Source organism: Vipera berus, assembly GCF_964194415.1.
Source record: "Vipera berus genome assembly, chromosome: 3".
NCBI lineage: Eukaryota > Metazoa > Chordata > Lepidosauria > Squamata > Viperidae > Vipera > Vipera berus.
Genome location: NC_138204.1, coordinates 95,093,411 through 95,119,503, shown reverse-complemented (window position 1 = coordinate 95,119,503; position 26,093 = coordinate 95,093,411). Strand labels below are relative to the sequence as shown.

At 36.7% G+C, this 26,093-nt stretch overlaps 1 protein-coding gene across 1 annotated transcript in view; it reads left to right on the top strand.

The window, feature by feature from the left end:
• Positions 1 to 26,093, top strand: part of PTPRC (protein tyrosine phosphatase receptor type C) — an 80,919-nt gene that overhangs the window by 25,842 nt on the left and 28,984 nt on the right. The window contains 9 exon segments of the mRNA XM_081324361.1: positions 8,265 to 8,312; positions 10,160 to 10,360; positions 12,456 to 12,536; positions 16,326 to 16,343; positions 17,849 to 18,061; positions 19,186 to 19,290; positions 19,985 to 20,128; positions 21,930 to 22,064; positions 23,917 to 24,081. Of these exon segments, the coding sequence (XP_081180487.1) occupies positions 8,265 to 8,312; positions 10,160 to 10,360; positions 12,456 to 12,536; positions 16,326 to 16,343; positions 17,849 to 18,061; positions 19,186 to 19,290; positions 19,985 to 20,128; positions 21,930 to 22,064; positions 23,917 to 24,081 (1,110 nt within the window).

Sequence of the window (26,093 nt, the reverse complement as noted above, 5' to 3'; positions counted from 1 at the left end):
CTGATGGGTTTGGGTTTAAATTATTGTTTTAATGTAATTTATTTTTACATTTGGGCACTAGGGTTTAATTTGTTTTTAATTTTGTATTTTGGTTATTTTGGTATTTATGGCCCTGTTCACTGCCCTGAGTCCTTCGGGAGAAGGGCGGTATACAAATTAAATAAAATAAATAAATAAATAAATTTTATGTAGGCTTGCCAAGATCCTATGAGGTCCTGTCACTGAAGTTTGAAATGTCATTCTCGAATTTTAAATTTTTGCTATTTTGTATATGGTCTTATCAATACTTTATCAAAATTATACACATAATTTTATGTGGCCTGTGTACTGCTTGAGGACACCAGCAATGCTATAATGCTCACAACCAGACTCTAAATACTGGACATATACTCTGGGAAACACATGCTATTTGTGAAAAATGTCAGAAGTGGTCATGAGTTCTTAAGGCTTTCCTCTGTTATAGATTTCTGGAACAGCCAAAAGACAGTGAAAAGAGAGAAGAGTTCCATTATTTTTTTTGTGTTGTAGGATTGGCCATTTGTGTGTTAATGCATTGATGACATTTGAAAGTAGAATAGAATGCAAGTTTATTCATTGCTTTAGATTAATGTCATTGTATTTCTGTCTGCCATCGAGACACTTACAAAAAGGTCATGGTGAACCCAGACTGATTTGTCTTCCAGCACTCTAATACTTTAATCAGTACATATCTGGTCAAATAAATTGTACCTGAGAATCCCATGGCTTTTCTATCTCATAGGAAAGGACTTCTTTGATTGCATTTTTTTTCCAGCATCCCAATTTACTATTTTTATGATTTATTGTGCTTTTACATAGATAAGTTGTTTTTTTAAAGCCAAGCAAAAGTTCCATGTGCATTTTCCCCTTATACCCATTTTGTGCAATACATCACCCAAGATACTGTATGTTTGAATATTATTCTGCATTATACTGTATTCTGTATTATAATTAAATATGATTTATATGTGAATCAAACGATCCATCTGCCCCCACTTTATTTTTATTTTCTCCATTCTTCCCCTGTCACTATTTCCCTCAATTTTTCCTTCTGTTCTTTACTTTCCAAACTAGGTTTCTAGGTTGGTTTCGGGTCTTAAGCAAATAATTTGGTATCTGTGTGCTCAGATATATACTACGAAAATATTACTGATACATTATGTCATACATTTCTGCAGTGAAATAGTTCCAATCCCGCAATATGTAATTCATTGAGGAGCCTTCTTTCGTGCCTCTGTTCTGGATTTCCTTCCCTGAGATCAGCTTCCCTTGCAGCAAATCTTTCCACATACATTAGATATATAAAATTAGATTGTGAAATTGCCAGCAAGGAAGATACACAGCAGAAGTTGTTTATTGGGTATCATTATGAATTGTTCCTCTGCAAAGGACCTCTTTGAATCAGGGAAGACACTGTGGTGAAAGAACAATAGAGGAGAACCTTGGGAGCTTTTATTTATTTATTTAGTGTATGGTGAGAACATAAAGAGAAATAAACACACAATCTATATAGTAATATGCAAACTTCTGCAGAGGTTTAGCAGTGGCCATGTAACTAGATGTCCAATTTAACTATCTGGATTCAGTTATGCTTATTGCGTATTTCAAGATATATGTTAGAAGAAGGGCTCCCTCCCTTACCATTCAGCCTTCAGCCTCCATGAACAATTCCTTTCAACATTCTCATGGGCAAATTGTATTGATTTATTTTCCAGGATCCATCTGCAGGGTCTTTCTTTTCTTCCTTCCTTCCTTCCTTCCTTCCTTCCTTCCTTCCTTCCTTCCTTCCTTCCTTCCTTCCTTCCCTCCCTCCCTCCCTCCCTCCCTCCCTCCCTCCCTCCCTCCCTCCATCTCTTTCCCATCCATTTCAGTCTCAAAATGGACTCTATCTTTAGTACAACTACAGTATACACAATTTATGAGCATCATTAGAAAGGCCCAGTTGTAGCAAAGAATCAGAATCAGGAAACTTGACAACTGCACTGGAGAAGTTGTGGTTTAGCACTCAGAGTGGGCTGAGACTCTGAGCCTGTTGCTGCTATGGAAACTGTTTCGCCACTTAGATGAGCTTATGTTCTAAACCACAATGTGCTGCACATCCTCTTCCTTTTATGCAGACTTCTGAAAAAGAGAAACAGAAATGCGCATAGCGAAACCACACATGTGTAACTAAGGACTCATTTGCTGAAGCTATCCTGTTTGCTGTATTTGTTCTAAATTAGTTAGTTGAGGATAAGATAAAGAGGAACTTGAAAGCACACAGTGAATTGCAACTAAGGAATAGAAATTAATTGTATTTTCAATTCAGGAGGCAAATTAGCCTCCTTTTTATTTCCAAAATGTTAACCTGAACTGGAGTAGAGTGATATGCTCAAATCTGAATTTTCTGGATTTTGTGATGTTATTTCTTAAGATGCAATAATGGACCTAAAATACCTATTTTACAGAAGAATGTCTACAAGACGTTTATGTTACAGTAAAGGGTTTAATTATAGCTTAATTTCATGGCTTAGAAAATATGCACATTAGTAAAATTGCATGAGAAGCATACAAAATCGTGTTTGCATTTAAGTTGGAAGAAAGAAAGGCAGCTTGAAAATAAGCTGAACCAAACTTAAGATTGAAAAAACTTAGCCTTGGTGAAACTGAAATAGGCTGGGTTGTCCATCCCTAGTCATGAGTGACTTCAACTTTCAATTCTTTAGATCAGAATTATTTTTACCTTGCCATATAGTTATAGGTTGGGCCAGTTCCTCTCAGTTAATTAAAGAAGGCTGATTTCAACCATTGATGTTGTCTAATGAGTTTCATTCCTGACAAACTTTGCAGAAATATCTAAACAGGTTTTTAAAAATATATTAATATTTTAGTGAAGACATTATTACAAGTTTTTATATTTATGGGCATTCTATTAATAACTTGAAATGGTTTTGTCTCAATTAAAATCTAAACTTATCCATACAATTATATACAGTAAGCTAAAGGATGATGCTGGTGAAGTATGTTGTTCCAAATTAGATACTCTAGCAACTCGATCACTGCTAAGATATTCTTTTCCATTTTCAGAAGTTTTCAGGATATGGTAGAAAAAGGCAAGATGGAGGCTGTGAGGGTACTGTCTATTGCTACTGTGGTAGCGTGTCACATTAAAAAAAAGGCAAAGCCTGAATCATGCAATCCTGCCTGCCTTCTTGACTTTTTAACCATGCCCTGCATGTTAAAATAATGTAACACAGGGGTCCCCAACTTCTGGGCAGTGGCCCACTACCAGGCCGTGGCCACTTGGCCATCAGGCCACGTGAATGGCTGGCCAGTGTGCATACGTGTGTGCACGCACTTCCCCCTTGCGCTAGTGTAGCCCTGAGCATTGAATGAGTGCTAGGCCCGTCCCAAGCATCATGCGGGTGATAGGCCTGCCTCAAGCATCATGCGGGTGATAGGCCTGCCTCAAGCGTCATGTGGGCGATAGGCCCGCCCCGAGCATTCCACAAGTGCTAGGCCTGCTCTCAGTGTTTCATGGGTCCTAGATTGTGTGTGTGCACGTGGCCTTCCTTTCCCTCTGGGCCACCAACCTGGAAAGGTTGGGCACCTCTGATGTAATATATCTATGTTAAAATAAAGGATCAAGAAGGAGGAAAACTGGATTATTTTGCAGATGGAGAAAATATAGAAAAAGACATTGCTTCTTAGATAATTATGCTTGAACTCATGTCATTGTAGACCAGGTGTGGTCTGTTGTTGAGTTAAAATTCAGATTATATCTGGCTTCCGCTCAACAAAACCTGATCTCACACTCAAACGTTTAGCAAATCTGTTTTTATTTTCAACATATCTCTGTTACAGTTCCACATAGCTCTTCTTTTACAGCTTCTGCTGGTGGTGGGTGCTCATCAGAAGAGCCTTTAAGAATTTTCAGGCTTCTTAATGTCAACTGCACTTAGGAGGTTAATTGGGGAACTGTGCAGGTTGAAAGAGCTTGCTAGCAATGTATGTTATAAGCCAATATTTGCAAAGCAGTTGCAATATTCATAGATTCTCCTGACAAAGCCAAACATATTTTTGTCTCTTTGTGACATAAGAATACTGCTTGTGTTCCCTGGACCATTCCATGACATGTCACCCAATGTTTTCTCTCCAGTTGCTACATTCATTTGATTGACAATGGCTTGTGCAAGATCAGCCTTTGAATCTTGCAGCTTGATCACACTCTTCTTTTAAAGCAAAATGTAACAACAACATACAGTAGTTAATGTTTAGCTGAGTTCTTTTTATCAGCTCTTTCCAGCTTCCATCCATTTCCTTTCAGATATTGTAATGGTAGGTGAAAAAAATCTCAGGTGAATGGGCCAAGAAAAACTGCCTGAGGAGGAGTGACCAGGTAAGAGACAGCACAGCCTCCAGCTGGATACTGGACAGAACAAGAGGCTCAGAAGAGACCCTCCTAAGCTTTCCAGACTGTAAAAGAGATGGAGGAAGAGTTATACTTTCAGACTTACAAGATTCTGTTATTGTAGCTTTACAATAAAGTAGAATTAGCTCATGTTTCCTGTCTGATATTCCTATTAAGGTTGACACTGATATGTATAACTTCAGTATGGATGTCTAAGGCATCGGACTGGGAATAACTGTTGTACTGTATAGACTCATTTGGATGTAATCAGAGAAGGATTTGCTTCTCAGTAAGCTTGCAAAAGATGCTTGCTTTATAATAGATTTGACTGTTGGAAACTCAGTTTAATTATCTTCCGCAATGCTGGTCTGCCTGGATAGACTATTATCAGTGAATTAGCATTCTGCATGCATGCTTGTAGTCTGACATACAGGCACATACCGTCATACAGTATGGGATACATCAGTAACAATCCTTCTCCTCCCCCCTCCTTCCTTGAAATTTATTTTATATACATTTCAAAAGTTTGAAACACATTCCAGTTTTGGTAGAATTGCTTCTCTGAACTGCAGAAAGGTTACTTTTTGACCTCTGGGGTTTATAGCCATTAGATCATCTTGTGTGAAAAATCCTTTACTTCAAGACATGTTACTGGCAGCCATCTTCTATTTAAGAAAGATTTAGAATCTTGTACAAGGCAGACCATACAATGGCTGGAAAAAATAAGGTGGCAAACTTTTGCTGTTAGACCTGGAGTTTTGTAACCCAAGCCTTTAAAAAAAATTTAAACTTGACTTTTAAAAAAGCCCCCCCTAAAATGATCTAATATCAGTAAAACATTTTTTTGTCAAAAACATGCCAAAAGTTAGCAATGTTTTCCTTACAAATATCATATTCATGTTGAAGTTCAAATCATGTAAACTTCTCTAAACTCCTGTGGACTATGTAAAATAAAAATTATCAGCTAGATATGATCACAGCCATAGGGTTTTTACATCTTGGTTTTTTAAAAGCAAGTCTCCTCATCAATTGACAGAGTGGCTCATGGCTACCTTCTTATAGTGAAACTGATTTCTATGACATAGAGTTTGTTAGAGTTTGTTGGAGTTTGTTATGTTATGGTGCCATCTACTGATTTCTTGTTAAATGCTTTTTAAAAAAACTCAAGGATGAGCAAAGATAGCAAAAAGAATAACCTGATCATTGTCCTCCAGTCACCTTACCTTTCACAGCTGAATAATGGGATTCAAATATATATTATATGTGTGTGTGTGTGTGTGTGTAAACATACATACTTTCTATCCCATCACAAATAAACTTACTATCCCATCAGAAATAGTATATAAATCTTACTTTTCTACACGTCTGGACATATATACACCAGACACAAATGTAGACACAAATGTAGAATATAGACACCTATATTCTCTCTCCCCTCATACTAAATCATAATTTGGTTTGTTTGTTTTGGGTTTTAACATATAACGCAAGCCCAGTCACCGTGGATTGTAGCTTGGGAGTTATGTTTTAATGTGATCCAATGAAGCAAATCATGAGATGCAAGTGGTCCTCTATTTAAGACTGTAATTACGATTACCAGAGCAGACCCATTTTTAATGATCTTTTTTGCAGTGATCATTAAGGAAATTTGGTGGTTGTTTGCTTTGGGGCAGTTTTTGCTGGCAACTGGAAGTAAATGCCATTTTTTGGCAAAGCTAAATCGCAGTTATGTGACTGCAGGGCACTGCAAATGGCTGTAAATGCAGGCCCGTTGGTGAGCATCCAAAATTTAACAGTGGCAGTGGTTCACTTAACAAATGCAGCAAGCAAGTTTGTAAAATGGGGCAAAACTCACTTAACTAATTTGTGGCCTTCCTAAATTTGAGATAAGAAGTCCTAAGTAAGGGACTTATTTTCCCCAGAAAGCCATAAGTGAATCCAATTCTGAACAATCTCAAAGCCTTGAGTTTGAACCAGTCTGGGTTCCCTTTTGCTCGGCTGTTAATTCAGTGTAGAATTCCATTTAACCTACGTTTTAAATTTTTATTGTTTGCTTTAACTTTTGTTAGCTCCATCCATAAAAAAGAAAAACAAAACCAGGACATAAATCAAATATATCATTAAATAAGAGGTTGGGAGGGGAACTATCAACTAGTTTAAATAATCCTTAGACACAAACTGGAATCTGAAAGTAGTAAAGCTTTCAAAACTGTTTATGTTGGATGGGGTGGGGACCCTACATTTCATATTGATAAACCTATGTTAGTATTTTTAAAATGTATAGACAAAGCTGGTTCCCAGAAAACTCACAAAGGTATTATGTTACATTGAAGTATGCTTATGTTGGAGTTGACTTATTGAACAACAGAGTCTCTAGTCTGAAGGCATGTCATATTAACAACTATGTCTAGTAGGAAAGTATGCACCTGTTGTACAGAAGCTGCAGTGTCATCTTGCGTGTCATGTCATCATCATGTAATAATGTGGATTATGCAGATTACATCATTTGAATTACATTTGATATAGTAAGATTGGCCAATATTGAATACTGGGAAATGCTACCCTTCAGTTACATTTAGCCATTTGGCAAGTACAGATTTCAAATAAAAAATAAATATTTTTCTTGTCAAAAAAAAAAAATCTCTCAAACCTCCATTTGTAAAATATCTGGACCATTGTTTTTCATACTACATGGAAGGAAGTGTGTAGTGGGGTGCCCCAGGGCTCTGTTCTGGGCCCAGTGCTCTTCAACATCTTCATCAACAATTTGGATGAGGGGATAGATGGAGAACTCAACAAATTTGCAAATGACACCAAGCTGGCAGGAATAGCCAATACTCCAGAAGATAGGCTTAAGATACAGGAGGAAGGACTCGAACACTGGGCGCTATCTAACAAAATGAAATTCAATGGTGAAAAAAGTAAGGTTATACATTTAGGCAGGAAAAATCAAATGCACAGGTATAGTATAGGTGGTACCTTGCTCAATAGTAGTAACTGTGAGAGGGATTTCAGAGTCCTAGTGGACAATCACTTCAATATGAGCCAGCAGTGTGCTGCAGCTGCCAAAAAAGCCAATACAGTGCTAGGCTGCATTAACAGAGGGATAGAATCAAGATCACGTGAAGTACTAATACCACTTTACAATGCCTTGGTGAGGCCACACCTGGAATACTGCATCCAGTTTTGGTCACCACGATGTAAAAAAGATGTTGAGACTCTAGAAAGAATACAGAGAAGAGCAACAAAGATGAATGGGGGACTGGAGGCTAAAACATATAGGGAACGGTTGCTGGAATTGGGTATGTGTAGTTTAACAAAGAGAAGGGTGAGGGGTGACATGATAGCAGTGTTCCAATATCTCAGGGGCTGCCACAAAGAAGAGGGAGTCAAGCTATTCTCCAAAGCACCTGAAAGGAGGACAAGAAGCAACAGATGGAAACTAGTCAAGGAGAAAAGCAACCTAGAACTAAGGAGAAACTTCCTGACAGTTAGAACAATTAACCAGTGGAACAACCTGCCTCCAGAAGTGGTGAATGCTCCAACACTGGAAGTTTTTAAGAAGACACTGGACAGCCACTTGTCTGAAATGGTATAGGGTTTCCTGCCTGAGCAGGGGGTTGGACTAGATGACCTCCAAGGTCCCTTCCAACTTCTTCTTCTTCTTCTTCTTCTTCTTCTTCTTCTTCTTCTTCTTCTTCTTCTTCTTCTTCTTCTTCTTCTTATTATTATTATTATTATTATTATTATTATTATTATTATTATTATTATTATTATTATTATTATTATTATTATTATTATTATTATTATTATTATTATTACAATGTATTCATGTCTCCATTTTCCTCCTTCTTAGGCCAATCAACACCACCAGGAACAACATCTATTAAGGCGGCCACAAATGGTAAGCAATATGTTTATTTAATTTGTTTTTGTGAAATCTTTGCTTTTCATAGGATATGATCTTATGCCACAATAGCTGTTCATCAGCAACATCCACATGAGCAGAACCCTGTTAAGAATTGAGGGCAATAGGATGGAGATGTATCATTACAACTTTGAAATCAAGCTGCTATAAAATGACTAAAAACGGAAGAGGGTTTGCATTCTATCCTTATATAATCAATGTCACTACATTAGTCAATGGAACTAATCTCTGAGCAGCTCAGTTGCCTAGAGGTTAAGACTCTCGCCTCAGGAGGCTGAGAGTTCGATCCTAGGCTGAGGCAGATGTTTCTGTATCAGGGTGCAAAGAGAAAATATCTGCTGTGAATTTTGCATAGGTTTCAGGAAGGACAGTAAATGTTCAGCTCCATTCAGTCACCCTGACTCCACCCCAATGCAAGGGATGACAGAGTTGTAAAAAGAAAAAAAATGCTACTAACCTTTGAAGGGGAGTAACATTATATTTGTCTGTCTACATTTTTTGGAAATATTGGTTTATTTTGGCTTTCCTTGTTTTCCCTGGGGTTGTTAATTTGAGCTTATCTACACTGCCCAGTTGTCCCATTGCCAAAACAGAAAGGAAAAAATGGACAATGCCATCCTCTATGGATTTCTGACTCATAAAAGCAGCTTCAAGGTGTGATTTTCTGCTCTGTCTCTGAAATACACTTTTCCATCTTATGTCACCTAAAGTCAGTGGTGGGATTCAAATATGTGAACAACCAGTTCTCTGGATGGATGCCGCTTCCAGAAGTCCATTCTGGGCCTGGGCAACAAAAAATTAGCTACCGGTTCTGCCAAAGTGGTGCGAACCAGCTGAATCCCACCATTACCTCAAGTGTTCTTATCCATTTAAAATAGTTCTTTGCAGATGGCTTGGTGTATAAGTGTGTACACAAATACACACTCACATACACTTATACACAATAGTGTAGACACCTACCCACAGAAGGGAAAATAATTCACAGTTGGGTTTTTTGGAGGGAGAGAATAATAGCAAGGGACAGCAGTAGAGAGATTGTCCAATGGAGGATGTGATAGCTTATCATTTGAAATTAATACCTTGCAAGCTATTGTAAGAGTGTCTTGGTCTGGAGAGGATTTTATTAAAATGATTTAATCAAATTTGCATGAGCACAGTACAGGAGCAACTTAAATGTATGGATATGCTCTATGTTTGTGTCTTATACTTTCACTGGTTTGTAAACTGTACTCAGAAATGTGGTTGCTGGATCATATGCTAACAGTATAAATGAATCGTGGGTGTCCTTTCTCTCTGATGTATGTTTAATCAGTTCCTTTCCAAGGGGCAAATACTAAAAATATTACTTGGGTTAATTATGTTCTAATTGTTTTTACTAACTTTTGGAGACATTTCACTGACTTTCTGATCAGTGAAGTTAGGCTTATGCAACTTCCAGGAAGTTTTTCAACAACAACAATAATAATAATATAATTGAAGAATTAGAAGGGTTAAAAGTGCTAAAAATGCACATTGCGGCTACCATAAACTTTATCAGGAAATCAGTGTTGTATTCTTCTAAAATGTAATTGTATTTAAACATTAAAATGCCTTTAATATATTGCTAAATTTAAGGACAGAAGTGATATTAGAGTAACAATATGAGGGATGGGTGACTAGAGCTGTGTTTTGCAATGTTTAATTATAAAGCCCCTGATAAGTGGTCTCAGGTCATTACTGTGTTTTATACATTTCTGAGTGAACCAGATCAATTTGTGGGATTTTTTTTTAATCTGTGCACAATAATGCTGTTTTTCCCCCCATTCCTTATCTACCCTCCATAGGAAAAACAACTCCTGACTTTTCCTTGACACCTTCACGCACCACTCCATTCTCACCTGCAAGCACCTTTGAAGCAAAGCCTGGTTCTCCAACCAACGAAACAGTACCTCCTCCTGTTTCTCAGGCTGTTAATTTTACTGAAACCTCTCTTAGCACAAAGAGTGTGGCTTTCATTGCTACTTCTGCTTCCCTCACAATCTCAGGTTTGCTTTAGCGATTCAGGCATAAGGAAACTAAGCTAAACTGAGAAATTCAGGTCATAATGCCTTGTAAATATTGTCTATTTGCATGGGAAAACTCTGTGTCTATGTTGAATTCCATAGGGCTGGAAGCATTTTATTGGGACTCTTGATTATACAATGTTGCAATGCAGGAAACTTTGTAATGGTGTCAGTTCTGCTATCTGGAATGATCAGTCTCTATGTCACCTATCCCCAACCTGGCTCCTTTCAGATGTGTTAGACTCATAACACTCCAAGTTCCCATAGACTGAGACTGGTATGCTGAGAATGCTGGGAACTACCCATCTGGATGGTATCTGCCTAGCAAAGGTTGTTTATGTATGTATCTATACAATGAAGTAGGAAATGAGGCAGCAGCTCTTTCTGTAGTGTCTGAGAGGTAAATACATGGAAAAATTGGTGAAGTTGATGTATCTCAGCAAGGCAGAGGCTGGCCTTAAGTCTGTGTTGTTTTATGCATCAGGAAAGGCTGAACCCCTAGGGAGCTTTCAGCTAACTCTATCTGTTAAATGATATTCAGAACCATCTCTTCCTCCTCCCCCCTCCCGAGAATTTTGAGATTCAGGAAAGTTAAGATAATTTGCTTAGTAGAGCAATAAGTGAAACAATTAGTGGGACACGTGTGCTATGACTATGCACAAAGATAGGCCGATGCTTGGGCCAATATGCAACATTATGTATCTGACTCTGAGTGAGATGGACAGTATCTAAATCTGACAAATAAATAAAATATTATAAAATACGCATGCACCTGTTTGTGTGCACACTGTCTGATTAAACTGTGACAAGTTTTTTTTGTGTGCTCTGACCATAGAAAGCAGGACTTCTTAATCTATGGATTAAACTCGCCTGAGAGTTTCAAGCAATATGTGTGTGTGTGTGTGTGTGTGTTTGTGTGTATGTCTCTGTGTGTGTCACTGTGTGCACATATCTATGTGAGTTAAAAATTACTTGCAGGAAGATTGAACGGGCTGTGAAAACATGCTCTGGGGTTTGTGTTTTTTTGTGTCTCCAAAACCTAGAATGAGCATTACAGTATCACAGGGTTTCACAGCCCTTGTGATATTTAGATTAGTATATTAATAGATTAGATATAGATTAACAGTAGTACATTTATCATGGTCACTGGCCAGTATTTTATTATTTTTTGTAAAGACATTACAAGGTTCAAATGCATAGAAAATTTTGAGATGTTTAATAGGAATAAATAAAAGAACATTACCAATGCTAAAAGGATGCAAAAGTCTAAACCCTTCGAAACAGTTCAAAGACAGAAAGAGATTAACATTTGATTATTAATTGATTATTTTAATTGATTATTAAAACATAAGTGGCATGTTATTTCTTGTCCAACCCCAACATCAGTGCGATCTTTAATTTTATTAAGGGAATCTTATAAATCTTATAAAGTAGCATAGGCTATTGTGGCACTGATTCAGTAGCACTGAATCAGTAGCACTGAAATCAAGGTATTATTAAATTCAAAGGGAACTGAATTCAGCAATTAATATAGCTTGCATGAATCTGCCTATATTTCAGTATAGAAAAATTATGGCATCTAAATATCTTTTCTAAATCCTTCATGGCTCCTCTATCAAGTTTGTGACATATTTCTTAACAGGTTGTTCCTTTACAGCAAGCCATGGGATGAAAAACACACACCAAAAGGCTAATTTGGGCCTAATCTGATTACCATCATGACAGACCACTGTTTATCATAACCCCTGATTGAAACCACTGGGAGGTGTCATAATCTCTAATTAAGTAGGGGAAGGATTGCACCTTAAATTAACATTAGCTGTATACATTTCTAATCAGAAGTAAGTTCTGTTGCATTTAGGAGCTGTTATTGTGCAGTAGATTGCATGTAGCATGTAATACATTGTAATGTGTAGTGTGTAAAAGATTATACTTTTAAGTTTTCTACTTTTGATTTGGAAAAGCAGCACAGCACATTTTCTTTCCTTTCAAACTTTAAAATTGTTTCCCTAGATGGGAAATATATTAGCAGTTATTTCTGGATGTGATGCTAACATTCTCTTTATTTCCTTGGCAGATGATGGGAATACTTTGTTTACACCAACCACTGGCACCACAACAAGCATCTCTTCAGCCCTTCCAAACACCACCTCCATAGGTGACAAACCTGCACCCATTTACTTACTGTCCATCCAAAGTTTTTGAATACAGTTAAAATTTGTTGAAAACATTTTTTCTTCTAGAAGTTGACTGAACTGAATGGGAATCATGTAGAAACTGTTTCTGAATTCTGCATTCAGCCCTATAATCTGAAGGAAGAGCTAAAACTCATAAAGTACTTGATTCAGGGGTTTTTGTTGTTGCTGTTTCTGATTCAGTGTTGACTCCTGAACAGATCACTGGAGCTTTCTTGGCAAAATTTTCAGTTGCCGTCATCTTAGGGTAGTAAGAGAGTGACTGGCCAAAGGTCACTCAGCCGGCTTTGTGCCTAAGGCGAGACTACAAACCTTGGTTTCCTGGTTTCTAGCCTGGTGCCTCAAACCCCCGTGCCAAACTACCTCTCTAATTATTTATATGTATCCAATTCATTTTAAAGTATTATAATTACTTCATTGTACTATTACAATTTTGTAAGAAGGAATAGGCATTAAAATAGGCCTACCATAAAACAATGGTGGGTTTTTTCCCTTAGAGTGGCACTTTATATATTTATTGATTATTTACTAAATCAATTTATATGGCTGCCTACCTCACAGATGCTATTCTAGGCAGCTAACAGCACATGAAAATCAATGCAGAAAGCTAGAAATAAAGAAAGCTAACCCTAACCCTAACCCTAACCCCTAGAGTTGGAAACGACTAGCATGCACGTGCGGGGGAACCTTTACCTTTATGATGGTTGCTAATAACCCCCCCCAATAAATATAGAACAATATCGATATCATTTCATGTGCCATCTAACCTCCTGTCTCCCATGCTCTGGAAGACATTCAGATCTTCAATGGTTTGTAAAAGACCAACAGGGCCAGGGGCTATCTAATCTCTCTAAAAAAAAGGTCCACTTCCTAGATCCTATTAGATGGCATTATTTAATTGAGGGAACTTAAACTGTGATCTTCCTATCAGTCTTAGCAAGACTGATAGAAACAATTGGAGAAAAAAATGGTCTCACAAATAATCCAGTTTTGTGCCAAGAATGACTGAATGGCAACCAGCACTTTCAATCCCACCCAATGCAACTCCGCAGGGCAGAAAATTAATATGAGAACACCAAGATGCCCCATAATGGCCCATACCACTGCATGCTAGACCTAGTGCAACTTCCACATAGTCTTCAAGGGCAGCCCCACTACATTTATGTAACATACGAAATGAATTGTAATAATCTTAAAGTGTGTATGCTCCCGTGAAAACATGTATGGGTCAAATAATTTCATTTGAAGGGTAAATCTTGATCACGATTTTTATCCTCATGCATCTGCTATAGAATCAATCTCCAAAAACAAGATTTTTATAGATTCCTAAATTTTCATTCAGGAAAATTCTGTCAGTTATAAAGCTGTAAATTGCGTAACAGCCATACAACCACAGAACATCTCCAAAAACAGGTGGGAGGTTTTTGTGGAAAGGCAGGCCTGTTTATGCACCAGCTACAGCTCTAATGGACCATATCCTATTGGCCTCACAAGTTGCTTACTGAAAAGCATTCTGCTTTTTGAAACTGGGAATGACTTTGAGGATGGTTGAGAAATTGCAATGGCCAAAGAGAAATGGATGGGTTAGTCTTTGGCAATGCCCATGGCAAAAAAAAAACATCCTCTCCAATCTCTACATAGAAATCCAAAATGCAACAAAGAACAAAATATCTATGGCAATACTCAGTCATCCAGGTCATGGTTGTCTCAGAGGTGCTTTTTCAAAAGGCAACTTTTGAAGAATTCAATCTGAACTGAAGAAGCTTCTTGGGTGAGAAGTGAAACAACTTCAAGGACAAACAAAATATATTAAGGTTGCTCTCTCCTTTTAAAGTTCCCATCCTAATAAATCCCCTCTCTTCAGGCTTGCTAAGGAGAAGAATTAAGTACGCTTTGACAAATCAACTAGGTCAGATCCTTGCAGTTTGCTTTATTGCACTGGATGAAGATATGCCCATGCATGTATCTCTAAAAACACGAAGGAGCATTGTGACAATCCAAACCTATGATTACTATAACAATGACAATGCATTTCTGCATGATTGTTATATGTGTTTCAATTGATTACACAGACAACTATAACATAAATCATCAATCAAAAACTGTGAGGGCGAGATTTACAAGCTTCCAAATGTGTTTCAAGTACAGTCTTAAGACTGAAGGTTAAAGTAAGATCTTGCTTATGCATCTCAATCTTCAAATAGCTTCAGCCATGTTTTCATAGGATGATCTAAACCCATTGCTGCTGTTAAATAGTCAGCAGAGTCAGTGGAAGAGGCCAGTTGAGGATAAACTGGTTGACTATGGTCTACCCTGCAGGTTTCTGTGATCTGTACATCATAATTCTGCTAAAAATTCTCAAGCAGAACACTGTATATGTAGTGTTGAATGACAGCAGGAGATGAATGGGGCTTTGCATTATATTAGGATCTACTGGTATAGTATACATTTTCCACCAAAGTAGCCGGTTATTCCCTATCAATAACTACACATCACAGAGCATTTACACTGTGATGTTATGATGTCTTTCTTTCACTGTAAAGAAGGAGGTTATAGAACGGTGGAATGTTACTGCCCCATGTAGCAAGGACAGTAGAAAGCAACAACTATGTCGTACTGTGCCACAACCTTAATAAAGATTCTGAGCATGTTTAATTTCCTCGATGTTGGAAAAGTTTCTGAAAAAAGAGGGTGGAGGACATATTTATTATATGGCTCCCTTTCAATATTGCATACAAGGTAATTAAATTCTGGTCAACTCTGATGCATGTTTGGCAAAAGTTTTCCTGAAGTTTTCATAAGGCAAGATTACAGTATGGTTACTCTTTATATGCTTGTTTGAATAGGGTATTGGGCAATTACCCAGCTATAGGAAGTCCTCATCTTAATGAGAATTTGTTTAACAATGGTTCAAAGTTATAACAGTCTCATAAGAAGCGGCTTATGACCTGGACTCACACTTATGATGGCTGCAACCTCCCCTGCAATGACATGATCATAATTTGGGAATTTGGCAACTGACTCTCTATGCAACCAGTTGCAATGTCTGTCATCATGTGATCACAATATACAACTTTGGGGGGGCAGTTTCTGATTAAATATGGCAAAAAATCCCCATTGGGGAAGCTGTGATCAAGTGATTCTCTTTACATCACTCTAACAATTTCATAAAATTGAGTCTGTTCATGGGGTAACTCAACTTGATCATAGTGATTTACAACATAAATTACAATCCCAATTCTGGTGGTAAATTGAAGATTACCTGTGTTTAGTTTAATAGCTGTGAAGCTGTTACAAACTCTGCAACTGTTTGGAGCAATCCAACTCACCTTATCCAATATAAGGGTCTGGAGACGTCTGATATAGCCAAGAGTTACTGAAGTATCTACTGAAATCACAGAGATAGATTATATTCTGAAATTAAGCTATGATTGATGTTTGTTGAAGTCTGATGTCATTAACTGGGCAGATCATTTCAGCATGGTTTATGAGCCACATCCTATGGTTCATGAGCCACATCCTAAATATAGCCAGATGCTGAATATCCAATTATTATTTTCATGAAATTATGAAGTAATTCTATTAAGCAATGCAACATATTATTTAATCTTCCTCCTCTCAACCAAAACACAATGAAATATGTACATGAATGTGTACATCCAAAAATATTAATATTAAATAAAATTATATTTTTTCTCTTAAAGGCATTTGCTACACATGACTTTCTCTTATTTTTGTTTTTTTCTTTACAGACCATCATAAGGATTGTGGTAAGTTTTTAATTTTTTACACACACACACACACACACACACCCCCGAAGATGAAATATATTATAACCATTTGAATAAGAAAGAAGCTCTATCAGTTTGAAAGATTGCCTCCACAGTTGTTTTGGATTCTCTTGTAGTATTAAAATATACATATACACATGCCATATAAATTATTATACTTTTTTTTTAAAAAAAGAAGAGCTTTTGTTGGAATCCTTAGCAGAGAATTATTTTCATGGGCTCTTCATCTGTATTTGTCCATTTGGTAACAAATACAGATGACTAAACAATTCATTTAGTGACTGTTCAAAGTTACAACGGCACTGAAAATGTGACTTATGGCTGTTTTTCACACTTATGACTGTTGCAGCATCCCCATGGCCACGTGATTTACATTCGGATGCTTGACAACTGACTCACATTTAGGACGGTTGCAGTGTATCCCGGGGTCACGTGATCCCCTTTTGCAACCTTCTGACAAACAAAATCAGTGGGAAAGCCAGATACACTTAACAGGCAGGCTACTAACTTAACAATTGCAATGATTCACTTAACAAATGTCTCACTTAGCAACATAACGTTATGGCTCAATTATAGTCAAAGGTCGAGGACCACAGGCAGCTTGCTTAATAAAAGTGCTTTTAATAAACAGAACAACAGAGCAGAGATACAGGTGAGCCCTAGATAAGCCACATTTGACAATGTCGCTGTGATAACATCATCAGTGTTTCTCAACCTAGGCAAGTTTAAGCTGTCTGGACTACAACTCCCAAAATTCCCAGCTAAACATACTGGCTGGGGAATTCTGGGTTCTGAGTTGAAGTTCAGACAACTTAAAATAGCCAAGGTTGAGAAACACTGTTCTATCTAGACTGAAAATGTTGCTGAACTATCCCTCTATTCTCTACTTCCTGGAGGATTTAGTATTAAAACTGTGTAATGTAAGTGTCTTCCTGTTTGAGAATGAAAATTTCCAGAAAAGGTGATTTGGAAGCATAATTTGGCACTTTGGATCTGTTAGTCTTTGTTGAAGTCTAAGGATATGTTGTATGGTCTCAGAGATAGCTTTGTCCAGACCCATCGTTTTTAGTCTTTAAACTGACAGGCTGCAAAGAAAAAAAATGTTTTTCCCCTAAACAATTAAATTAATCTGTAAGAACTAGTTGGGCCAAATTTCCATAATTTATTTTCAGTTACTATCTTAAGCAGTATAGGAAAACCTAATCCAGATTGAGTAAACACATCAAGGGCCCTGAAGAATGATTTGAGGTGGCTTCATAAATCTAATCAGAAAAAAATAGATCACACTGATTCTAGACGTTTTGTGTTTTTATAAGAGCGGAGTCATTGCCATAGAGCAGAAGTGGAATCCTCTGAGTACTAAGTAGTTTAATTAATACAGGAATAAAACTGTAAACTTATGATTTACATTTTATTATCTCATTTGTGGCCTTCGGTGGATTTAATTCTTACATCCAACTTTTATTTGTTCATTTGTCTTGTAGACTCTATTCACCTTTCTAAGGAAGTTACAAAGGATGCTCCATACCTTATGTTTACTGGATCATTAGATTTGCTGAATGTTGCCTGCAGTTCTTGTGATTGGAACAAAGAGAACAATACTTTATCTCGTCTGAAAGAATGCCAAAACTATACCATAACAGCAAAGTTCAACAAGGATTGCGAGAGAGATTTTTCTATTTATGTTCCCGTTTCTGGTAATTATAATTCACTAAAACAAAATCCACATTATTGCTCTTAAGGGTTGCTGTTTTCCGAACTCTGTTAAGCCTGCATTAAACATCATTTTGGGGTAGGGCTGTATTGCTTCTTAGCAATACAGAGTACAAATTTAGCTAAATGAGATGGACCAAATAGACACGCTTTAATGCTGTGGGAACAAGACAAATGAGTTTCTTAACAGTGATGGGATTCATGTACTCATGGCAACTGTAAATGCCAAAATTGCCATTGTAAACCAGAACAAACACGTGGCATCATGCTTTACAACTGCATCACTTAGTGATGGAGTTGCTGGTCTGAATTACCATCATTAAGCAAGAACCTGAACTTATCTTTACTTTGACTATCGGAATTTTTAAAATTATGAAATCCTAGCGACTCTTGAATTTGCTAGCTAGGTGGGGCTGGTAGTAATTCATCAGAAAGCTATTTCCTGATTCAAAAACACTCCCTTCCTGTCTGACATGATCTCAAGATCCCAAGTGTTACCAAGTATCACTCTCCCTTTGAAGAATATTTTGCAACAAACTTAAAAAAGGAATGGCTGAGGCATTTTGCTTTTCAAATGTAAAACTGAAGGTTTAGCAACCTTCAGGGAATTTATCCAGGAATCCCATTTAACAGCTGAAAGCCAGAAACTGCTTTCACTTGATATACCTGCTTCCCTCATCCCACAACTTGTATCCCAGATTCCCTACAAGCTGTGGTTGATAGGCAGATGAAGATTTCAGGGCGAGAAGCATGGGAGAAACTAAGACAACCTATTCTCTGGCTGGAAATGGTGTTTTATACTTTAGTATCATTGAGAGAGTAATGAGCTGGTAGACAAGGTCTATCAGCCCATGGAAGAAAAAGAATTTCCAATGTTGTGATCTCAATGTGAGAAAAGATTCTTTGAAAAGAGTAATAAGGAGCTGCTCATCGTTGGAATTACACTTCCAACTTTCTTCTTCCTTTCTTGTTTGTTGAAAACTTTGTTAATGTTTCATCCAGTGTACAGTTTGGTAACCCACGTAAATGAAGATGTAATTTTCCAGCATTTTTTAAAACATGAAAAATACTTAAATGAATTCATTTTTTCTCTCTCCCTCTCTTTCAGAAAACAAGCAATTGAATAAAGCTTACAGTAATACTACAATAACTTTATTTTGGGACACTGATGCTGGGTGTAAATTGAAATATTCATATTGTTGCTTCCAAAATGGTAGGATTTTTTTTTAGTGGAATCAGTTTGGCATTTGATCTAAAATTGATGGGGAAATCAAAAAGTACTTTGTATATAAGAGCTTCACTTTAAAAAGATAAAGGCACTATTATAAAAATGTTTCAAACAATTTGAGTTTTCATTTTATGTACATATAGGAAGTCCTCATTGAGCAACTGACTTATACAGTGATGGAAAGTGACTTTGTGACCAGTCCTCACATTTATGACCTTCAAAAGTCTGTAAAGCAAAAAAAAGTTGAAGAAAGATAATAAGCACAGCTAAGGTTTCGCTTAGTGACTGTTTCATTTAATGATCAAATTGTGGGTCCCCATTATGGTCAATAAAGAAGGACTATCTGTAGTACAGATACAACTTTTTGGTGGATTGTCTTTAGAATTATTTCTATTGCATTGTAGATCTAATTTTCTTTTCTCCTTTGAAAAACAAATCATTTTTTTCTTCTTTAAAAATGAAATCAAAACTCAACATGCAAATCAAAATTCCCAACCCAAGATGTTCTTGAGCATTTAAAATTACAGAATTCTCAGTGATCCTTATACCAGTTTGGGAATTGTAGGAGTTGAAGTTTACACATCTGGAGGACAGTTATATCCAGGCTTGGCAAGACTATTGCAGATGTAGAATCTCCCAGATGCTTAGATTTCAGGGCATTTTTTTTAATTCCTTACAGGTAATAAGTCTAGCCTCATGTGTGATCATGTGAATAAACCAGAGCATACATTTGAAGTGTCACCCAACACAAAGTACACATGCAATTCAAATATTCATGGTGAATCAATAAATCGTACAGTTAAGTTAACAACAGACTATGGAAGTGAGTATCCCACCATGATTTTCTTATGCTTTGTTACTTACTACTTACTGAATTTTCCCCAAAACTAAATATTTCTGAATGTATTTAAACAGGAAGAGGTATGTGTAGTGATCCTGATAACTGATATTTGGTAAGGTATATCAAACTATAACGCTAAATCATCAAAGTTCATTATAAGCAGCCAGGTCCGTAGGGAAACTGGAGGCATAGTTCTCAGGTGTGGCTATTCTCCCCAGTTTGCATTTTAGTCTTACTGGCCAACATCTGAATAATTTTAATGGAAAGTAACTGAACTGATTCAGACCCTGAAAAGATTTTTCGGAACTAATGGATCAGACTGAAGGATCGCATCTCTGGTGCATACAGTATGCTTAGAATTCTGTGAATGTTGCATACAGTATGCTTAGAATTCTGTGAATGTTTCCATACAATGAATGCTGTGGAGATCCTGTAGAGACATCATAGATATCTGGAAAAGCATGGCTTTACTTTTGCCTGGCTAACTGCAGTCCAACCAAGTTTTATAATTATGTTGGAAGACTTTATAATTAAAGCCCTCTGACTAAAGCATAGGATGATTTTGGTAAAGATAAATTATTTGGTGGTCCTCACAGAATAATGAGATTAAAGAGAATTAATACAAGATCAACAGTTTGTGATTTCCTCCCATTGTAGGTAACTGCTTTAAAAAAGTTACTTCTTTTCAGGACCAACTAAAGCATGCATATTAAGTGCAAATATGCATTTAAAATGACTTTTAATTTGGCCCAAAGATTTTAAAGAATTTTTGCCATTGTCATCTAAAAAAATCACTTACGGTATAATACTTAAGACCTTATTGGATTTTTATTCCTTTTTTCCTTTCTTCCATTCTTTTTGTCTGAGGGCAACAGTATAAATATGATTGGCTGATCTTAAGAGCATTAGTAATGTCAAAGCTTTAGATTAGATTAGGAAAATCTTGGGAAAAGACAATGGCAACTCAGTGCTATTATTTGCTACTGAGAACATTAGATGGATATATCTATAGCATCATAAGACATAACCTTAATTAACAAGAAAATTGTACCTTACTTGGAGAATGCAGGTATTTTGATTTTCTAAAATCTTCAATAACTTGGAGATTCTGTTGTTATAAATACTCTCCCTCTGCACACAGATCTCAGGATAATTGCTCATATTTACTTCCCTGTGCCAGATTTAGCACGGGATGTGTTGACTTTTCATCTCATCCCATCAGAAGTCATTGGGAATTATTAACTGCTCTTATAATCACCAACAAAAATTGCAATTGATTAGAAATGATGAAAGTTTATTTTTCATTGTTTATGGGCCCAACTAGCAGGAGATTCTGGAGACCAATATGTGATTTCTAAAGAGATGTACTTTGTGGAAAGAGGAATTTAGTACACTTACAGTACATGCCACTCAACTCTCAAGAGATGTTATCACCATACATCGTGTCCTGAATAAATATCACCTCTGGGGCAAGTAGAGGTTTTGTAAAAGTAGAGTTGGAGAAGTGGTTGGTCTATGTGGGTAGTTGATTAACTCCACATAGGACTTGCTGGTCTTGTATTCTTACTCTGTTTGAAGTTGATAAACATTTCTAAGGCCTGAAATTTCTGACACTTTCTAGAAATACACAATGTTGCAAAAGTGCACAATCTACTGCTGGACAGTGGTTCTATTTCCCATCCGTAAAGTCATGGTTTATATTGCTCATATTCTATTTATTGTTGTCATACCCCAGATATCATTATTTTGTCATTGCTTGATTTTCTGTTATTTTTTCTATCAGTACCAGACCCACCTAAAAACTGTTTATCAGACTCAACTGCAGAAAATATAACAGTTACTTGGAGTGCACCAAAAAACCAGAGAAATGGCCCTATTCATGGTTATAACATCAACATACGCAATACAAAAACTGGTGGTATGTATGTATACTAATAATACTGCTACTATTGCTATGTACTACCGATATATATTTCCAATTGTTTGAAAACACCTACTCATGCATTTTCAGGATTTTTAAAAAATATTTTCAAAATTTTCTGGATGGATCATTATAAAAACCTTGACAAGTAGCTACTCTTGTTTGCTTCTTCTTCTAGTAATAGATTTACTCTGTTGAATATGAATAACACAGTTAATTTCAAGGATATATTCAGAGTAATTTTCTAATCTCGATCACTAACACTGAAAATAGTTTGATTTTGTATTGACTCCTTCAAACTGAAGTTCTCCTTTCTGTAGATCTCAATGTATCTTCACAGTATCATCCCAGTTTCAATTAGCAGACAGGCATGGCAGATATTGGTGGAGGACAGTGGTTACTCCTCAGCCACTTCTTCTGGACCTCAAATTATTCCTTTTCTCTTGGAGGGAAGGGCAGTAGATGCCACTCAACCAGTACTACATCTCAGATATCTTGGCAGTTTGTATACAGCTTATACACTGTGTCAATGCAGTATAAAAGTCAGTTGCCACTCTAGTTCATATTGATATATTGAACAGATAGAGATGTGAACATGTCCTTCATTGCAAGAGAGATTATTTTTAATTCCAAGTAAAGTTCTATCACATAGACCAATGTAGAAATAAAGGCAGTATTGTTGCTGGGAGTTCAGCAGAGGGAAAGAGCAGGAAATTATCTGTCCATCCATTCATCCTTGTATCCATCCATCCATCCATCTTTGCATCCATCCATCCATCCATCTTTGCATCCATCCATCTTTGCATCCATCCATCCATCCACTTCCCTTAGGAGACTATTTTTTTTTTCTATGTCGGAAGTACTGAAGTACTTCTGTGGCCAAAGGATTTGCTGGTGAGATCACTGTTGCCTGGGAATGCCCAGTTGGGGGCTGGGTCTTGAACGTGAGCCAACCAATTGTCAGACCAGTGTTCTACCCTCATGAGCAACTGTGCTCCTTAGGAGACTAATTTCCCCAAGTAGATAGATAGGCAGATGATAGATAGAGCTAGAATTTATTGAAATTGGATTCTCCCATCTTCCAAGTTCCAGAACTAAGTCATATAGTACTTGTGTGTAATTTACACACATTTGAAGTGAACAATTTATTATCTGAAACAAAAAAAAACTTTGTAAACTGCAATAAATATTCTGAGGTAAAAATCAATTGAGGATAAATTAATCAAAACAAAGTATTATTCTGAAATTTGGTAAGAAATTTGTTTAGTTTGCAATGGAAAGTATCTAACTAACTCATATTAATGTAGAACCTAGTTAGGTAATATTCAAATTCCACCATTTTACAGTTTTCTAATTTAAAATATATATATTAGAGAAAAATATGTGTTTGTAAAAACAATCTTCATAACTGCATTGTTAAAGAAAATTGCAAAAACTGTAATATGCAAAATTGTAAATGAAATGGATGTGTTTGGAAAAAGTATACATCAAAATACATAGAAACCTTAGTGCAAACTTCTTCTTTTTCCTCTTCTTCTTCTTCTTCTTCTTCTTCTTCTTCTTCTTCTTCTTCTTCTTCTTCTTCTTCTTCTTCTTCTTCTTCTTCTTCTTCTTCTTCTTCTTCTTCTTCTTCTTCTTTTTTAAAAAATAGATCTCAGTTTGGCAAATGAAAGTTGCTGGATTCAGAAAAAATAAGAAATCAAATTTGATATGTTCATTCATCCATCTTTATTTTGGCAATTTTAATGGGCTTCCTTTTATGAAAATAAGTGCCAATAATTATTTCTGAATTTGTGTCTGTACCAACATTATTTATATTTGAATGTATTTATGCTTTTAACATTTCCAGAAAATCTAGGTACTATTAAAGAAAAGAATCACATGCAATATACAAGGATCAGTTTAAAACCTTACACAAAATATGAAATGAGAATATGGGCATATACAGAAATAAAAAATCACCTACAACTTGAGGGGAAAGCCTGTATTGTGTCTAATATGACTCAGCCAACAAGTAAGTTGTGAATATTTAATTGTAAATATTTAAATTTAGTTGTGAATATTTAATTGGGGGCTAAGGTTATAGCAACAATATATAATATTAGTATTATTTATTAAATTTATATGTTATTTGACTCCCAGTGACTCTGGATGGTTATATATAAAAAGTGCCATCATGTGTATTCTACATGTGTACAAATGAGGCACAGAACTCAGGACTGTTGGCTGAACAACCAGGGCCAGCAGCTGCAGGACTACTAGAAGAAAAGGTATTTTTTTTTATCCCATTTATATCCTGCCCTTCTCCGAAGACTCAGGGCGGCTTACAATCTAAGAAGCACAAATCAATAGCCTTCATTCTATGTATATGCCTGCTTATTAGGTCTTTCGCCCCCCCCCCCAAGTGGCATTTTTACAAAGTCATCTTATTGCCCCCAACAATCTGGGTCCTCATTTTACCTACCTTGGAAGGATGGAAGGCTGAGTCAACCTTGAGCCTGGTGGGACTCGAACCTGCACTAATTGCAGGCAGCTGGTGTTACTTAAGGAGGCATTAGCCCACTGCTCCACCAAGGTAAAGGTTTCCCCTTTCCAGTTGTGTCCGATTCTAGGGGGAGGAGCTCATTCTGTTTCTTAGCCAGCAGAAGAAGCCAGCATTGTCTGAAAATGTTTCTGTGGTCATGTCGCCAGCATAACTATATGCCAAGGTGCAGAGACCACTGTTATCTTCCCACTTAAGTGGAACCTATTTATCTACTTGCATATCCATGCTTTCAAACTGTTAGGTGAGGAGGAGCTGGGGCAAGTAATGTGAATTCAGGATCAGCACTTAGGTCTCAAACCTGGGCTGTTAGCTTTCCAGCTGATAAGCTCATCATCTTTAACCATGGACCCATTGCGTCCCAAAAGGGGTTTACTTGTTGCAAATATGCAAAGATTGAAAACAAAGCAATAATTAAGATGATGATATTATCCATTCAGTTGTGTTTGACTCTCAGGGACTCTATGGGTCAGATCTCTTCACATCTTTTGGTCTTGCACTACTTCTTTGAGTTTTTCTATGCTCTGGCTGGTGTCAGCTTTGACGGTGTCCAGTCATTATGTTATTTGACAACCTGGTTTCCTTTCACCCAACATAATTCCTTTCTCCAGTAAATTACCCCATATGACATGGCCAAAGTAAGTGAGACACAGTTTTGTGATTCTTGCCAGAAGTACCTCAGACTGTTGAAGCAAAAAAGAAGGAGTCGGCAGTAGCAGCAGTTAGCATTGCTACTGAATCATTTCCATTCCCAAACCAGGCACTTCTTCATTGCTTTTGCTTCGGAAAAAACAAAGTTCTCTAACTAAAAAAAGAATTGAAACAAAGAGTAACTAAACATCTAGAACAGCACAAAAACAACAAAATTAGATTGGCTACATTGAGGCTTCTTCCAAAGAAACAACTAGCCCAAGTATTAAAAGATACCAATACTGTATGAAATTTAAACACCAGCTCACAGCAAGAAACAAATGAACTAATATACAGCATGACTGAGGTTATAATTGAATACCTGAGATCCAAAACTAACAAAGAAGAAAAAAAGCCCCAAATCACCAAACTGGAAAATAAGATCAGCAAGCTAAGATTAGATGAAAGCAAACTAAAACAGATAAAAGAAAAAGAAGCTGGAGGACAAGAAGATGAAAGAATACCTCATCAAGAAATATTACTTAGAAACAAGGAAGATTAAGGAAGCATTGTAAATAATAAAGCAGCAAATAAAAACTATAGTCAAGAAGATCAGCAATATCAATCTCAAATTGCACACTATAGGCAAAATCTCCAATTTCATTAAATCAAAAATATTTTTAGCAATTCATCAAAGGAGAGTCTGCATTGAAATCAGTCAACCCCTGACAAAAAGAAACAGTGCAGTTTTGGGTGCAGCTATGGATCAATCCAAAACAATACAAGAATGCAGCTTAGATAAAGGAGGCGGAATAGAATAAAAAAGAGCTGAAATGAAAGAACTTATAATTACA